Raw genomic sequence first — 19,513 nt, forward strand, 5'->3', positions numbered from 1 at the left:
TCAGCTGCCAGTCACAACCTTCCTTCAACTATACATCGCTAATGGCCAGAACATCATGCCATGTCAATCCACACTTTTAGCTCATCCAGCTGCCTTACTACGCTCCTCGCATTAAAATAAATACATCTCAAGGATCTCCTACATCTTACCTTCTTCATATCCTCCTCTCTACCATTCTCACAATTTTCACTATAACATGTTTTTTCTACTTCCTGCTGTTCCTCCCTCAACTTATTTAAACGTCTCTTTCCTTAGCCTACAAACCCTCTCAATGCTGTCTTGCCTAACCTGAAACCCTGTCCCCAACCATACTAGTTTAAACACCCCCTGACAGCCCTAGCAAATGGCCCCGCCAGGAGACTGGTCCCTCTGGGATAAGATGGAACCCATCATTACGGTATAGGTGCCATCTTCCCCAAAAAAGGTCCCAGTGGTCCAAGAACTTGAAACCCTGTCTCTTACTCCATCCCTTTAGCCATGTATTTAACCTCCACTTAATTCTATTTCTGCCCTCATGTGGCACAGGAAGCAATCCAGAGATTACCCCCTGAGTGGTCCTCCTTTTAAGCTCCCTACCCAACTCCCTATAGTCATTCTGCAGGACCACTTTCTCCTTCCTTCCAACATCATTGGTATCAACATGTACCACACCACAACCTCAGGCTCCTTATCCTCCCCTTTTAGGATTATCTGAACGCGCATAGTTGCATCCCGGACCCTGGCACCAGGGAGGCAAACCACCATCTGGTTTTCCTTATCACATCCACAAAAACCTGTCTGTCCTCCTAACCATTGAATCCCTTTTTCTTTTATCCCTACCTTTCTGGGCCACAGAGGGTGACATCACACCTCTGCCCACCATAGTCTGACTATCCCCCTCCTCAGTACTCTAGGTGGAGTACCGATTTCTGAAGATTTCAGACTCGGGTGCTTGCACATGAACCTGACCCCTCCCTTTCCTCCTCCTAACGGTAACCCACTGCCCCTCCTCCCATGGCCCATGTGCGACCACCTGCCTGTAGCTCTTGTCTACGATAGCCTCATTCTCCCTAACCAGAGTGAGGTCATTGAGCTGCAGCTCAAGTTCCCCGACTCAGTCCCTTAGACACCGCAGATCAGCCCACTTTGTGCACACGTGAATGTCTGGGAGACGTGAAGACCACGACTTGCCACATGTGACACTGAGAGCAGAAAACTGCCCTCACACTCATTCTTCCTCAACTCACACCTCATTAAATTAACTGTGAATGTCTTGACTTTAGACCAGCAACTCGTCCTCAGCCTCTGCTCGCTGTAGCCTCTCGAGCCACAGCCTCAAGGACCCACTCACTCACTGAGCCGCTCTTCGCTGGCTGCTGCTCTATACTTTCCCTCCTTTTATTGACCCCTTGATCAATTAACCCCCTCACTCTCTCCAAGCTCCTCCAGTCGCCACCTCCTCCAACTCACAGCCTGAACCAAGTAGGCCTAAGCCCTGGAATTTAACGGCTTACTTGTCCCTCACTCTTTCCAAGCTCCTCCTCCTCCTCCAGATATTCGCCCAAACTCCAGTCGCCGCCTCCTTCGACTCACAGCCCGAACCAAGTAGCCAAAGTTTTTTTTTCTGTGCATGGAGCATTTATTAATGGATCTCATTCAAGTACTGTATTTTCAAATTAGGAGGTTCTTGTGTACAGGAGCACATTATTCATCAAAACAAGTATGGAGATCCACTTTAGATCAAGCATAACTGGCCTTTTTGTGCTCTTGCACAATGTATTTCACATTCATCACTATGTACACAAAACATGTTACAAAGTCATGAGAAATAATTATTACAAGAGCTTGATCCTGAAAAATCAATCGTTTGTTCTGTGTAATGCTTTTGCAAGGCGACAAAGGGAAAGATTATATAATTGAAGAAATACATACAATTTCATTGCCAAACAAACCAACATCTGTGGTCATTTACTGCCAACTTTTGACAATCAATTTAGTCTACACTTACCACCAAGTCGTCTTTGCTGAAATCCAATCTGAAGAGTTGCTAAAACCGGCCTTTCTACCAGCAGAAACTCTAAATCTGTACCATCGAGATTTCTTTAATCCAGATACAATGGTCTCCATGGTGGTATTATCATTATAAATCTCATAATCTTCCGTATTCTCTGCTTCAATGCATTCTTGAGTTTCCCAGTCCATGCAAGTTGCGGAGCGTAGTTGTAGGTTAATTCTGAAAAACTTTAAATGGCTAGGTATAAAATCTGTCTGTTTCCACCTCAAAATAACAAAAGTTGATTGAACACCAACTATCTCAAGATCTTTAGGAGCACTTGGAACTGCTTCTGCTAATGCAGTGCTTGTACAGTTTTTGCCCACCATATTCCTGCTGACCACCAAGTTCGTACATTTATGCTGAGTAAAGGGTTTAAAGGGGATCTAGATAAGAGGGTGGATGCAAAATATTGCTTCAAATGAGTGGTGGAGGCATCACAATGTTGAAGAAGCTTTTGAATGAGAACTTGAATTGCCAAAGCATGGTAGCCAATGGAAGAAGTGCAGGAATTGGAATTAATGCAGGTACATTCTTGGTTGTCAGAAGGAATATGTTGGGCTAAATGTGTTCAACAATAGTTCAGGAATGCAAACATATTTTGCCAATTGGGAAGGAGAGCTGGAGCAGAAACAATAATAGTTAATCAGCTGGCAGTCACATGGTTTTACACAGAAATTTTTGAAAATTTTCCACGACACAGACGGTGTAAAAAGTTCAGAACAGGAATGAGCGACTCATTACTGTTCCAAAATGGGGCAGCCCTAGACATTTTTGCGAACAGCCCTAGTCTAAACTCAACCGCAGGCCGTCTGCAAATTAGGCTAAGGAATACAACGTCCAGCCTTCGAAATCACCGTGTAAATGTTCTTCCCATTTGAACGGCCACTACGGAGGGCAAACGTGAAAATTATTGACGGGGAATGAACACAACGGCTATGTAAAAACCATAACTGTGTCAGTGGTGTTCACTCCTCTGATTTGACGTTGTTGACATCTGCTTTGATATTTCTGGCTCGTGGGGTGAGTGGAACCCACAAGGCAAGAGAAGATAACAAATCTAAAAGGGCGGCTGCCACTCATTATTCCATCACTCCTGCGGGTGAACTCCATCCACCATAAAATATCTCACCAAAATTCAGGCTGTTGCATGAAACATGGTCATTGAAGGAAACTCTGGGGGCATAAAATGACCCAACATCAGAACAAAAGCTACAGAAAGATTTCAGACAACAAACATGGACAAGTGGAAACATATTACAAGTCATTAGATGCATTTTCTTTATTTGAGCTTGCAGGCACTGGCATCAAAGTTACATTTAACTTCTACAAGAAGAAAAGTATACAACCCATACTTCCACCCCTCCCTGTGTACAGTAACTCGGAATCAGAATCAATTGAATTCCAGAACTAAAAGTAGCAAGAGCAGCAATAGAAACCTACTTCCTCATCCAGGTTAACCAGCGTTAAATACGGTCACATGGAAAGGAACGTCTGTTGCACTGTGTCCTACCAATGCTATCACTTTTATGTTTCAGGTCCAAATCTGAGACAGCTGGAGCTTACTCCAGTAACGTAGAGGAGTCAGAGATCTGGCATGTGTCCATTTGTCAACGTTCAGAGGCATTGGGCACTTATAATGTTTATTCAGTTGCACATTGCTGTTGACCATTGCATTTCATGAACAAAGGATGAGCTGAAGGGCGAGTGTCCTGGAGTGGAACAAGCACATTTACACAGTAGGGTATAATGACAATGAAAGATCAACTGAACCCCAACATACAAATATGGTGATTAGTCTTAAAGTAAAGTACTAACGATTTCTAAATTAATCTTTTAAAAACACATACAAGTATTTACAACCCTCCTATAAATTAACTGTGTAAAGGAAATTATATTCGACGGAGCTGCATTTTCATTTCTGTTCCTTTACAAAGTAGACAGCACATGCTAAACTACCAAGGCCTGGTGGGTGACTACAAACAAATCTCATGTGATGGTCACACGGAATAAAAAACACAGCTGAGAATCTCCCTTGCCACAGCCAAGAAGATGTTCACAATATTTTTTTTTCAAATTTATATCATTAAAGATATCACAACTGATCTCTAATTTTGCATTGGGATAGCATTTTTAATCATAGGTTTTTGACTGGTGCTGCTGTTAAACACTGTAGGTGTGATTGTGAGGACAGTGGAACGGCATGAGTTGGCCATATTTCACTGGAATCAGGGGTGCAGGGCTGCTGCAGTTCACCGGAGCACCGCTTTGGCACCTAAAACATTAGCGCTGCCACCATGACTGGAATCATAACTTTGCAACAGTAGTTTTTGTAATTTCGGCTGCAATGGATATTAAAGCCAGTTGGAATTTAAACTTGCCAGAGTAATCACCAGCTGAGATTTTTGATGAGGAAAAGACTCTACCAACTAATATCACATGAGCACATTCAGATACAGAATTTCAGAAGGGCATTAGTAGCAATCAAAGACAAGCCCACCTCCCCTACCACCACCCCCATCCCCATCCCTCCACTATGCAGGAGGATGCACATAGGAAATGGCAAGGGAGAGACAAAAAGCCTGGGGGTAAAAAGTCAAGCCAAGTATTTTTGCTACAAATCAAATTGATTCATATTAATACCATAGGGCATTCAGAATTCTATGACAAGACATGAGCGGTGGGGTTGAAAATGCATGTGATTATACAAAGATAGGGAAGATTCCACTTTAATTGAAGAATAATAAAAACCATTCACATTTTATTAAGCACAAAGTGCAATTGTTCAATATGTTTGTTACCCAATGCAAAATGAATTAAATTTTATGATTTATATATTGCTTTGTGGCTTTAAATCTGGAGCACTTTTTAAGAAAATATAATATTAAAAACCGTTTTCATTGACAGATGGACAAAAGATATTTTCAGGTGTTTTTTTTCCCCCCAGAAATACAAGAGTGATTTAAAAAGTAATCATCCTATATGAAAATCAGTAAATTAGATTCATCAACTTTTGATGCATGCTGTTTTATATTCCTTTATTCAACCAGTCGTTAGCAAAATGCACTTAGCAGAAGAGAACAAAAACCAGCTTCAGGGCGCTCTTACTTCCCATTCGATACTCAGAAAATAAAACATCCTTTTTAACAAAGTAAAACGAGCCACATCTAAAAGAATGAAGTCTGAAACGTTGATACTTAAATAGGAATTTGTTGTTTTCTGCAGAAACTGTACATTAAAGGAAGCCACTGCCAATCATTTAGCAAAGTATCTGAAGCTATTTACCAAATATGTAGTAAAAAATATTCCGTATAATTTTAAGCAGCTTTTTTTCTTCCTCATATAGTCAGTTAGCTTGGCACTATAAAGTACTGCAGTTTTTTTTAAAAAAAACAATTCATTATTACATATTCTGCTATTCCTGCCTTGTCCGTCTACCACCATAAACAGAATAAACTGCTGAACAACAGAAGATATATGCCAATACAAATAAAACATTACTTAACACATGTCCTATTTTCTATAATAAAAGAAAAGGATGAACTGCACTTTGGTTTACCATGTAACCCATCCTAAACAGTCTATCTCTATTGCAAAGACTAATAAAAATAATATGCACTGGGTTCCAGTACAGCAGTATTACGTCACCTTGTGCATTAACTGCTTTCCTTTTCTGCAGAGCTACACCATGACGTAGTTATGCCTTTTTAATTGTAATTGATTCCACTTTCACTGAAAGTTTACGTAGGTAAGCTGTGAGCCTGCCGTGTGCACCTCTACAAGGGGCTTAATTTTATACAGATTTGTAAGTCTTTTCTTTTCACATGCCATTTGGTTTTTTCAAACTCAGGAATGTGACTTGTAGTCTGAGCTGTATAAGAATTTCATAGCCTTTTAACAGTGCTTGTTTGTGTGCTTGGTGTAGGTGTACCTATGACTCAAGTCCAATGACCCATGCAAGTCTTCAGCTCTTTTCATTTTCTTGTTGGTGCTCCGAGCTGATCAGTATTGCAGCTGGAGTGGTCTCTTTACTACTTTCCTCTGGGGAAGATGTTGTTCCCTTTCTCTTGGTGGCAGTCGCCACACTTCCTTTCTGTAGAATCTCAGTCGCCTCATGTTCTAAAACCTCCGACGGAGTGAGTGGCTCCAGCTGAATGCTGCCCTGCTCGCTCACATCAGAAGCAACAGCTTCTGGATCATCTTTGCTCCTAAAAAACTGTTCAAAACAAACATCTTCTTTGGGATCCTTGCCCCGTTCCTCATTGGACTCATCACTCTTTTCCTGAGTGCAACTTTCTTCATCCATTGGCTCGTTCCCAATCGGTTTGCATTTCCGCAATGAATCTGTCACAGTCTTGCAATCTTTAGTTTCATCGCTAGTGTCAATTCCCTCAAAGTCATCTTGAATTATTTCTATATCACCATCAACTGGCTTGAAATCTTGTGCTTCGTCAGTGTTTGAAGATGCGAGGGCCTGGTCTGACGAAATAGACTGAACCCTCTCATCAGCATCACATTCCTTCTCTGTAGTCAATTCAGACAGCAGACCATCTGCCATTTGCTGAGTAATTTCACTACTCTCGGTGTTTTCCTTGGAGTTTACTTTGCCTTGTTGATCACTGAGTTTGTCACAATTCGGTGAAGGGACTGCTTCCACAAACTCGTATTTTAATGGCTGATCAGTTTTTTTCTGGTTTCTGTGAAAGAGAGAGAAAACTACCAGTTCTTATTTTCAAAAGTACAAACAGAAAACGATTTTCAAGTTAGAGAATTTCCCTCTGAATTAAGATGTAAATTATCTATGCACAGAGCACCAGACACTCAACACAAGTTAAAAAAAACACACACACAGAAATGCTGGAGAAATAGCCAGTCTTGCAGCAACCAGAAGGTAATGATATAATACTGACATTTCAGGCCTGGCCCTTCTTCAAGGTACAGTACAACTCCGATGATCCAAAATTGGATTTTTCCAAATCCTAATTTATCCAAATTTTTTTTAAAGTTTGGATAAATTAGGATATCCGAAACAAATCAAAAATCCTCTTTTATCCTAAGTTTCTTCAGAGCTGAACTGACCTCACAGGTTGTTAAAAACCTGAAATGAGAAAGACGATTGTCCTCGTTTCAGGTAACTCCCTCCCCTCTCTCTTTCCATTTCTCCTTTACCTTCCCCTATTGAGTTTTCTCTACTCTCCCTCTCAAACTGCGTGCCATGGTCTCCCAGTTGCAAATGGTTGAAAGAATCCCTTGTCCAGGCTTCATCAAAGAGAGCAGCCTCTTGGGCAGGAACGGGACCTCAGGTTCAGTGGTGTGCCCTCCCCCCTCCTCCTCCTCTCCCCTTTTTTTCCTTTCTTCCCATCCCTCCCCCCCTCCTTGGCACAATGAAGCTCCCAATGCCAAATCCTTCCCCCGGCCTACTACCACACATGCACTCCCTAGTGTGAGTGTGTGGTAGGTTTGGGGGGGATTTGGAGTCAGGACTTGGGAGTCAGGAGCTCTGGTGACCGGGGAGGCAAAGGCCTGCCACCTCACCAGTGAGGGTTCCACCAGCCATGGAAGCCTCCCTGGGGATCTGCAGCAACACTTGGTCTTTGATGGGGAGTGGTGGCGGACAGCAATTTTTGGCGAGAATTAAACATTATTTTAATGCTTAAAAAGCCTTCCCTTATTGTGTGTAGTTTAAACATTGATGCAAGTGATTTGTTGTTACTACTGGGCTGTTTTCAATAAATGACCAGTTCTCCAAAAAAAAAATTTACCTGACATAGATGCGGTCCCGACCATTTTGGATAATCAGAATTGTACTGTATAAGCAAAGCACAGGAAGGCATCAGAATAAAGATTGAAAAATGGCAAGGGGGAGGAATCCAGACCAACAAAAATATCTTAATTGGGTGTGATAAGTGGAGAGGTGAGAATTCATTTTGGTTCTGTGAAAGGAGACAGGGAAAAGTGGTGGGGGGAGGGGGGGGATGGAGGAGAGAGAGAGAGAGGGAGAGTAACGAAGGAAGATTAAAAGAAATCTCAATTACCCATCAGCAGATAAATCAATCTCCAAAGTTTCTGTATCAGGTAATACAGAAGATGGTTTCATCTGAAAGTGAACAAAATTGGAAATGTTTTTGTACTTCAAAACAAATAACTGCATTACTATTCTGACGAGAAAAGAAAAGCAAACTACAGAAGATGCAGTCAATTTAAAATTAACAACATTTAAATAATAATTTGAATTAAAAACAAATTTTACAGCAAAAGGGGGAATGAATTAATACCAATAAATTGAACCTGTTCTTCAAATAAACAACCTTTTAATGTTGAAGATTATACTGGGTAGCTTGAAGGATTAACTTGGTTTCCAGTGCCTCATTAGTTGTCCATCAGTGCAACTTTGAAACATAAAACAACCAACTCAAAGTGACAATGTTAGTACCTAAAACAAAAACTTTTAACTTTAATCCCCCATGATCCACGTTTAATGGAATCTCAATAACTATTTCCTTCCTCCTTCTGGAGGTGGAGCAATTCCAAAATGTTATGTCATCTGCCCTAAGTTTTAATTTTCTAGCCATTATTAAGCAGTGTCACGTAACTGCCAATGGCTGGACCACAAGCAAGTCAAAGTTTAATGTAAAAAATTATTGCCTGAAAGTACCCAGAGAATTAAGATTCATTCAGAATCCCATAAGAATCTATCAATCAAACCATGAAAGAAAAATTCACTGAATTGTTGCAATTACTACAGTAAATATTCCAGTGGAAGTCCAACAATCCAAATGCCAGAAATCCGGATCACCTTAGGTTCCGGACTCTCAAGCTTTTGAACTTTAGTGGGCTCTTGTGTGAGTGCATGCGTAAGCCTCACAGATGCACAGCAGTAACAAGTGACCTTCCTTAATACAGGTAATCTAATCACAAACAAATTCATTTGTATACTGCATTTTTCTTTTACAATGTTCATCTCTAAACATATTTCAAACATTACACTTTTTTCCTGAAGTGAAAAAAGTTATATTTACATTTTTGTCAAGCGTTGACTTTTATTTTTCTTTAGAACTGTTCGTTTTAATAAATAAAGCATGCAGTATTTGCTCATGAATAAACTATCAAAATGAACCTGTTTGACTTCTTTATTCCTCCATAAATTTGAATTTTAAAAGTACTGCCCGAGAATATGGAAAATCTAGACTGACCCAATCCTCAAGCTGTTTGCATTTTAGGATTTTTTTTACTGTAGAAGCATTTAGCCTGGGTCTGAACCTTTATTTTAGATTTTCATTACCAAGGAGACCATTGTGTAACACCTTGTAATGTATCTGGCACACAACTACAATTCTATTTGGCAGAATGAGTATTTTTGTTCAGACAATGTAACAGCTATAAAATAATCAAAATTACCTCCGTCTTCTTTGTTTCGTCAAGTATTGAGATTTGATCATTCCCCCTGCTAGGTGAAAAAAAAGCCTTAAATTCTTTTCAGCTCCATGGCCACAGAATAAGAACCCAACAGTTTAAAGAATAACAATAAATATGTGAGTATGTTTTCAGATGATCGTAATAGAATCATGGTGGATTGTGGCTACTACTTCAAAACTGGATTTTTAACAATTGTTCGATATTTATCCCCCTGACTTGCTCTTTTCTTTCCTGTTATTTAGTTTTTGCCAATTTTCAGATTTTTAAAAATTCTAGTCTCCAAATTAAAACAACCCAGGCCTTGCTGGATTGCTGACATGAAAAATTGTCATCTGTAAACTGGTGCTACAGGTTTGGAGTGCAACTTGCAACACTGAAGTTGGTATCTGGACTTTTATAGCTTAGCAGAATTTCACATCCTCTGCTCTCCAACACACACCTTTATCTATTCTTTGACACACTCTTAGAACATTCCCATCTTTCTCAGGATTCCAAACAATTACTGGCAGCATATTAATTGCTGTTTTTACCTCTGCTATTCCCGCCCCCAAGTCTACACATTATAGCCACGTTCATTTAGTTTTCTTTGGAGATACAGCACAGTAACAGGCCCTTCTGGCTTCACCCAAATATACCCATGCGACCATTAATGTATCAATTCTGTAAGTCTTTGGAACGTGGGATTAAACCTGGATGAAACCCATGCAAACACATGGGGAACATACAAACTTTGTGCAGAGAGTTGCAGATTCAAACCCGGGTTCGCTGGCACTGAAAGAGTGTTGCATTAACCATTACACTAAAGATTTAAATCTCTGGCATCTCCTCCAAAATCACAGCCCTCTAATTATCTATCATGACCACCAACTCAAGTGCATCTCTTCATTTCCGAGTGGCTGATTAGTAAAGGGGCCATTTCTGACCACTTAAAAATTTTTTTTAGAAATACAGCACGGTAACAGGCCCTTCTCGATCACAATCCCAAGCAGCCAAAATACACCCCATGACCAACTAACCCCATAGATCTTTGAAATGTGGGATGAGACCAGAGCTCCTGGGTTCTCCCCATGCAGACATGGGGAGAACGTACAGACTCCTTATAGCACCGGATTTTAACCTGGGTCACTGGTGCTGTGACAACATTCACTAACCACTACTCTAACAGCACTGTCCTCCTTCCTTCTACCTTTCACAATTCTTATCTCCTGACCTAATTTCCTCAGTTTTTGGAGATCCCTCCTACTGTGGTGAAATTTACAAAGCTGAAGTGTTTGTCCTCCAATACACATTGCCTTTTTTTGACTCAAACGTGACAGTGTGATAAGAGCAGAAGTGTGGAGATTTGAAAGATCTCGTCTGATCACAATCTCATTGCTGATCAACCATATTCTTTTCCTTGTCCTATAACACACCACTTCACAGATTGCAATCCAATAACCACAACCAACTTATTTTCCAATTATTCTTCCCTTTCCTGAACAGAAAGTTTCCCACTAAACTGTCATGCACTGAACAAATAGAGTCCATATTGCCTTATTGTATATCACCGTAAGTGAGCCAAAATACAACTAAAGTTCTCATTCTCTCATGACATACAACAAGGTATTATGCAGATGCTGGAAATCCAAAATTAAAACAAATGCTAGAAGCACTTTGCTGTCTGGCAGCATCTGTGAAAATAAAAACAGAGTTCATGTTTCAGGTTGATGATCTTCCATCACTTTTTTTTTTAATTACAGTTAACATGAAAACTGTTTATTCTCCTCAATTTCCAATATACCTTTTCTACAGATCCTTTTCCAGATCAGGTGATCAAGGTTTCCAGCTGATCCCTTGGGAGGTTACAAGCTTGCTAAAAAAAATCTGAATTGTAACACCATTCTCATTTCAAGTACAAATTCTTTCAGAAGTCAAAAAATCTCACACATAGGTAGATGCATGCATTACAACACATACACTTTAAGGTGTAAGGTGCATTACAACACACACACTTTAAGGTGTAAGGTGCATTACAACACACACACTTTAAGGTGTAAGGTGCATTACAACACATACACTTTAAGGTCTAAGGTGCATTACAACACATACACTTTAAGGTGTAAGGTGCATTACAACACATACACTTTAAGGTGCTGGGGTGGTAAACCAAGATTTGAATCATCAGTATGAGAACTCAAGTTACAGCATGGCTGAATCTAAACTAAGTTGTGCACATATGTTCCTGGGACAGAAGGTGTGAGAGGTGAAAAGGCAAGTGGGTTGGGGGGGGGGGGAGGTATGGTGGTGAAAAGTTAGAGGGGGAAAATACAGGAGTAGGAAAAGAGGAAATGCAAACAATGGGACTCAATGACCCTAAAATTGGAAAGATTGATGTTCATGCTGTTAGGTTTAAGGCTGACTAGGAGAAATATGACATATCCGTCTCCCCACCTCTCATACCTTCTCATCATATCTAACCCATATCTAATCATCTCTGGCCCTCTCCCTCAGCTTCTTCCTCCTTTACATGTGTGATTTTACCATCTTTTCCTTTGTCTCGATACATGGTCTAAACTTGAAATGCTGACCCACCGTTTCTATCCATGGATCCTGTTTGACCTGCTGAGTTCCTGTAACAATTCTCTGACTGCTCAAGATTTCAGCATATGCAGCTTTTGTATTTCTAAATTAACATTTCGTTCAAAAGCAATTCTCTACCAGTGTCTTCTTGGCAAAGTTTTGATATTTATTTACTACAGCAGGGCATTTATAGAGAATAAAATCTAGTGATTAATCATGTGTGAGTGTCTCAATTGTAGCTCTTTTCTGCCCCTATTTGCTACATTAAGCATAATAAACAGACACATTGATTTTTGTCCCAAGGAAACTCGGATTATGTGCAAACATAAGATCTGAATCATTAATTTAGTCATAAATTTATGATACAATAAGATGTCTAATGTAAGAAAAATAGTTCAAACCAACCCCACCTCTGAAATTTATTTTAAACCATCTCAATAGATGAATAATAAAGTTAACTTTCATTAATGATTTCACTGCATTTATTGCAAACAGCAGTCCTTTTGGTGCTATTTTGCAATCTATTCCCATTAGCTAACTTAAAACTGCCTGATTTATGATGCAAAGCTGCATAATAAAATTTTTAAAATTACTCAACCCACATCTGTTGTGGTACTATGAGGTAGATTATATCCTACAAGCAATTAGCAGAACAAATCATTAATAAAAGTAAAAATAACGAGGAAAAGCAAAATCAAAACACAATAAATGACGCTCGCAAGCCAATTTCAGGTCAGGGAATTCAAATCCCCAAATGTACTTCATCATGAACATAATCTTCCAATACGTTAAAAAGCAAGAAGGATGAAATAGCCATAGATTACTTGCTCATTATGGCCTCACCATTATTAATCAATAAGGGCTAAATAAATTTCTAATATTTTTTAAGAAAAAGTCTCTACAGGCTCTTAAGTAAATATCCAAGTACTTTTCAAACATGATCAGGATTTTTGTCACTTTCACCCAGATTTCTACAACTCTGAGCTGAAAAAAATATTCTCTAGTTTTTGGCACCTCTTCTAATTTAGATATCTTGGGATGAAGTTCTGCATCAGGACCCAGTCTGTGTGAAGTAATCATGGATGAGAAATTATTTCATACAGGATTTACACTTTTATAAGCTTCAAAATAATAGCATGTTGTGATCACTTACAGAATATTAACTTTGCTGAAGTTAATTTTACAATAAATTACAAGTCCATATGTACCATGATGAAGGATTACCTAAGACCAACTGGGGTTTTTATTTTACAAGGTGTTGCTAATATGGCTTTATTTCTGGTCTTGGCATTAAATTGTTGCACAGATCGAGCTGTGGTATTTTATGCAATACTTGAGCAATAAATTTCTGACTCTGAGATATGGGTGTGAGGTAGGGTAAAATTAGATTGTTGTGGAGTAAATTTACAGTACAATTTTGTGGGCTGAAGGGTCTGTATTGTGCTGTAATATACTATGCTCATTCTGCAAAGTTCAGGCAGCACAGCACCAAGTTAGACAAACAACCAACAAGGCGGTAGATGTCCATCATTTTTAATTTTATTCTGAACAGCAAGATATCCATCAGAATGCAGATAAATCCACTTGAGAGAAGCAATACATCAAAAATCAAAGATCTCACATCTGAAGGGTCGCCCGCTCATCAACAGAGCTTGCATAATATTAGGAATATTCAAACACCAGGAAGAACCAGCAATAATAGCTTAAACTAATGCACAGATTTTCTTTAGTCCTACATCAATCCCTCATTTATACTCTTCCTATTTGAAAAAAAAATTCACATCAAGTCACCATTAAACTAAAACACTGAGTGACAACAATGGCAGAACTCGGAACTTCATGGGATACCACATCCACAATTTTATTTCCAAATGCTATCCAACAGCCTCCTCTCACTGGTGCATCTTCCAAGTAGCAATGTACAAAAACATAGTCAAACATGGGAGTAAAGTGGTATTTACCATGAAGCAGTAGTAATTTAAATATTTACCAAGTGGATGCATCCAATAAGAAGCGTTAAATTACCTGGATTAACATGCTAACATGCAAGCCTCTCTCCTTTGGTAATTAGGATCAACAATGACTTGCTTCTAATGGATTCTGACTAGATGAGGTAAACATAGAACATATAGACCCTTCCACATATGGGCGGGTTGGGTGAGTGGATAGCTTAAGAGATGATGAACTCATTATTCCTCAATTATAGCGGCTTCAATGTGCTCCCGAGGCCTTTTGCCACTTCTTCTTTTTGAATATTTTATCTTTGATTTTTCAAAGACTCTAACATTCTCTTTCCACGTAATATGATTTACAGAATCCTTATTTCCCCCTCTTTACACTCTCCCCTCTCTTAAATTATACAAACATAGAAAAAAAACACCTAAATACTGACAAAGACAAAGCTAGTGGACCTCCGATATGAAATAAAAACAGGTAGGGGCAAAAGCACACGCCATCAGTGCCGCATTCACCATTTCACACTTTTAATCCTTTACCTGCTGGAACAAATTGTTTTTCTCTTATTTGGGGGGGGGGGGGGGGGGGGGGGGGTGTGAATTATATCTGTGCACCAATGTGCCTCAGATATAGTTGCCACACTTCAACAAATGTGCCATATCTCTTCTGTAAGGTGTCGGTGATTTTCTCCAGGGGAATCCAACACTGTATTTCTGTATTCCTTTGCGCGATACTTAGCTGTGAGTTGGACTTCCATGTAACAGCTATACATTTCCTGGCTACTGACAAGATGACCTTCACAAACTGAATTTGGTGTTTGGCTAGTCTAAAATGTATTTCCCCAATGACCCCTAGAAGGTACAACTCCTGTGGAAAATCCACCTTTGTAATTTTTTTCAGGGTCGCCCAGGTCTTCTGGAAAGATCTCACTTTTGTACACAGCCAGGAGGAGCGGACAAAGGTTCCTAGCTCCACACCACACCTAAAGCACATTTCTGAAATTTTTGGCTTTGACTTGTGTAATTTTATCAGTGTGAGGTATAACTGATGCAAGAAATGATATACCAGCATGTGTCTGCAATTAACAATTCCCGTCAAGCTATTCAAACACAAATCTTCCCACCATCATTCATCAATTGTTATGCCCAAGTCCGACTGCCATCTTTCCCTTGATCGATGTAAGCCTGGCTTCGGGCCTTCTCTTTGGATTATGGAAGACATCCTAGAGATAAATTTACACACTTTTGAATTAGAGTCTCCACGTCACTACAGTCAGACAGTCATTGTTGGTCGCTTTGAGCAGTTATAGACCAGACATTCCCAGGAGTCAGTTTTGAGAACATCCTTGAACCCTTTCTTCCGCCCACCTGGGAAGAGATTACCAGGCAGTTATGGGAAAGGTTTAAGGATGTAAAAGGGTAGTGTGTCTGTTTCATGTCAAAAAGAGACTGTAGAAACATTAACTTATTCCATTTGACTCCACAATGTGCCTCTGTCCATTCCAGCAGTTTGGTGTTGGCCATTTGGGTGACAAAGCGAGTTGGATTAAACCAAATGAACATAATTGGACCTCAATGCAGGGACTGATGAAGGTTGCTGGCATTGCTTCTTCTGTATCATTGCAAGATTTTGGGTAGAGATTTGGTGGCACCCATCCATGTACTGAGGCCAAAGTCAAGGAATATAGAGAGTAAGGATCATTGTTATGCAGTGGGATGTGAATTCTGTGCTGGGTTTGAGATAGTAATTAATACTATCAGATAGCTGAAGACATTGCTGGTACATTGAAGGTGGATTTGTTTCAAGATGGCAAGCAAGCTATGATTCTAGTCAACAAGCCCACAAAATAACCAATATCAGAGTAGACAGGTGTCAGTCAAGGCTATGTCTTGCCCGAATGCTTCTTTCAATCTTTCGCACTGAATCACTGATGATGGTGATATACATGAGAACAATGTACATTGCTTGATGCAGCAACATGTACAGAAAGCACACTAAGAAACTTCATCTCAGGCCAACTTCAGCACTAAAGTTGCATTTCACAATGGATTCAGATGCCATTATTGATTTGTTCTAAAGCACAAAATGATAGGATAGATTGATATTTAACAGTTGCAAAACAAAAAAAAAACCTCCACCAATCTGAACGCCACCACCCTCCAAAAATAAAGTTTTCCCAAAGTCTCTGGAAAACATGCACCACTTCCCAGATCTCAAAAGCCACTTCTTGGTGAAGACAACTACCAAAATAAGCCAGATTGAAAATGTGTAATTTTCAGTCACTGAGAGGAAAAGCTTGGTTTGTACCCATGACAAGGACAGTTAATGGCACCGACATATTGTTTCCTACTCCCTTCTCTATCTATCATTCCCTCCTCCTTCCATCATCAGTCTTATTTAGATGTGGAATTTGTGGTGTGGTCCTAGTAACTATGGATATGGGCCAATCCCAGTAACTACCGCCAATGTCATCGAGTCACATAGTGTAGAAACATGCCGAGGCCATCCTTGCAGATTGAACAGTGGTGCTCTTCAGTCACCCATGTACGATTAGTTTCCCCAATGCAGAGGAAATCAATTTATAAGCTCCAAAAAAAGTGGAAGTAGTACAAGTTAATCACTGCTTCACATGGAAAGACTTTGAGGGTCCCTGGATGACAGAATGGAGTAGCTAAAAGGATAATGGTCAAACATATGTAAGCACTGTGAGAAGGTGTTGTGAAGATGGAAAAATAAATCAGAATTTTCACAGTAATCTACCCCTTTCATATACAAGAAGAGGAAAGAACATTATGCTTGCATTATATTAGAAATATGAGAAATTGTGGGTAAAGCATGGTAGGGGGAAGGCGAGGACAAGTTAGCATTCAAATGCTGGGTAGAGGTGCATGACAGCAGAACTGCAGTAAGTGGAATGGAAGCAATCTCATAATTTATAAAATAATAACCAAATCTGTTCAAATTAATTATGCAAGTGGTAATTTTTGAAAATATATTTATGTGATATAATAAACTGCCAGTTTGTACCTTATTACAACAAATCTATAAAAGATTTCCAAATAGAAAAAAGAAGCTCCATTGTTTCCAATTAGAAATAAAATATTGTCAATTTGAATTTAATACGCATTCCATGAACCAAGCTTGTGAATGCAGGATATACAACTGTGATAGATAAGTATTCAATATAAACTGTCAAACCCGTATCTATAGGGGCAAATGTTTGTGAATACAAATTATAACAAGTTCACAACACATCAATGACTCCGAAATGGAGTTGTGAGCACAAAGTTTATTGGTGTTCTTATAACAGATGACCCACATCACCTCATTAGTCAGGAAGGCCCAGCAGTGCCTGGATTTCCGACAGAGGTTGAGGAGGGCAAGGCTCCTGGCCCCATCATGACTGCATTTTCCAGGAACACAATTGAGAGTGTCCTGTCTGGCTACATCATTGTATGGGATTGGAGCTGCAAAGTATTGGAGCAAAAGTCAATATAGAAGATCATTAAAAGAGCCGAGAGGATCACTGGGGTCTCCCTTTTCTCTATTGACAACATACACCAGGAGCTTAGCGTAAATAGGGTTCAAAGAATTATTGAGCAGACTGTATCTTTGACTTATTACCATTAGAAAGGAAGTACAGGAGCATCAAAATCAGGATTGCCATGCTGGGAAATAGCTTCAACCAACAGGCAACTGTGTTTGATGAACCTTGCATCTCTTACAAATGAAACTTTGTACATCATTCGAGAATATTTATACTATACATATTTATTTTTTTATGACCATATATTTTGGCATACAAGTTGACCCTCTTTTTCAGCCACCTTTTAAGGATTTTATGGCATATCCGGCATATAAGACAATTCCCCCCCCCCAAAGCTTGCGATGCCTGAGATGGACCATTGACCCGCATAAATGTCAACCCCCATAGATCATGTGGATTGATCTGCTGGGTGTTGGCTGGAGGTAATTGCTATCATGGAGGGCAACACAGCATGTGATGAAAATATGAGGCAAGCTTTAAGTTGTAAGTGATAGAAATGGCCAAGAAAACCAACTGCACTGCTGCAAGAAAATTTAATGTATATGGAAAGTTGGTAAGAGATTGGAGGAAGAAAGAAGAGACTTTAAGAAACACACCAAAAAGACATTGTTCTTTGAGAAAAGGAATCACTTGTTGGCCAGAGTTGGAAAATCATGTTGAAGAATGGGTACGTGAACAGAGGCAAGATTGCTACAGAGTCACCTGAAATAAAATAAGAACATTTGCCCTGCAGTGGGCCAAGTCGCTCTCAGTCCACAGTGATGATTTGGAGGCTACAGTCAGCTGGAGCAATCGTTTCATGAACAGGAAAAATCTATATTGTAACCTCACCATGTCTGCTTGAACAAGCCATTCAAAGACCATGTGCGTAAGGAAAGGATGTCAGGTCCAGAAAAGTCATTTACAAAAGGTGGGGCAATATGTGCTGCATCGCTTGATGTGCTGTGTGGCTTCGTGCCCAAGGCATGGGACAAAGTGAAAGTAGAGACTGTGATAAAATCATTGTTCAGTTGATGACACGGAAGATGATTTATTGTGGGACACTGAAACCACCTCATCAGATACAGACTGGGGCTGTTTAAATAGTGAGAGTATTCATCTGCTTGCTGCCATCTTTGCCTCAGACAAAGATTGTGAGAGTGATTTTGAAGGGTTCTAAATGTGTTGTTGTTTTCAATAAAAATCTCAATGAATACTGTCGGTTGAGTTTTTTTTTTGGTTTTTCGAGGGTCGACTTGTACGCCAAATCGGTTTTTTCAAATGTCAACTTATACACTGGATCAACACAGATTGAATTTAAGGTCTCAAAAGTATATCCGGCAGACATTGACCCCCATATTTTGAGTTTTTAGGGTTTCATGACTTGACTTATAAGCCAAAATATACAGTATATTATTTTGTAGGTTTGTGATTATAATGTGCTGGGTGAGAAATTATTATCTGTGTGTACTGTACTCTGGAGAAATGCTGTTTCATCTGGTTGTATATATAAATTTGAACTTGACTCATGATGGGGATGCAAGTTCATTGACAACACCTTTCATTCATTCCCTACAGGGAGCCATTGAATGCTTGCACTGTGGTCTCCAGCTTGGATGGAAGTCAATGTATGCAAGTATCATAACTAAAACAATTGGCTACAAAGCTTAAAAGAAGCCAGCATAATTATATTATACACCTATAAACATAAGCAGTTTTCCAAATCAGTATTGAAAATTGGGAAATAGTGTCCTAAATTTACACAAAAATATTGAAGCTACATATACTTCACAAAGAGAAAGTAAGTGTGATACTCAAAAACAGTAAAAAGTACAACTTCACAGAAAAAAAAACTCTTCATCAGTTATTTGAAGTTATTTTGAATTAGTTCGTAATTCAAAATACATTGAAGAAAAAGCATACTTACTGGAACATACTGTCAATAACACCAGAAGCTATAAGAACAAAAAAAAAACCAGAATTATTAATATTATAAAAGAATCAGAATTATTAATACAGATTAG

The 19,513-nt window shown here is 39.4% G+C and overlaps 1 protein-coding gene across 5 annotated transcripts in view; it reads right to left on the bottom strand.

Moving 5' to 3' along the window:
• Window positions 1-3,289: 3,289 nt before the first annotated feature.
• Window positions 3,290-19,513, bottom strand: part of LOC138749625 (zinc finger protein 280C-like) — a 146,014-nt gene continuing 129,790 nt past the window's right edge. For 3 of the 5 annotated variants that reach the window (XM_069911268.1, XM_069911270.1, XM_069911267.1), the window contains 4 exons: window positions 19,417-19,444; window positions 9,431-9,479; window positions 8,068-8,129; window positions 3,290-6,729 (listed from right to left, as the gene is read on the bottom strand). In XM_069911268.1, the coding sequence (XP_069767369.1) occupies window positions 5,997-6,729; window positions 8,068-8,129; window positions 9,431-9,479; window positions 19,417-19,444 (872 nt within the window). In that variant the 3' untranslated portion in view covers window positions 3,290-5,996. The remainder of the gene's footprint in view (window positions 6,730-8,067; window positions 8,130-9,430; window positions 9,480-19,416; window positions 19,445-19,513) is intronic. The other 2 variants (XM_069911271.1, XM_069911269.1) reach the window with 1 other exon arrangement.

The sequence above is a fragment of the Narcine bancroftii genome, chromosome 14, assembly GCF_036971445.1.
Source record: "Narcine bancroftii isolate sNarBan1 chromosome 14, sNarBan1.hap1, whole genome shotgun sequence".
Lineage (NCBI taxonomy): Eukaryota > Metazoa > Chordata > Chondrichthyes > Torpediniformes > Narcinidae > Narcine > Narcine bancroftii.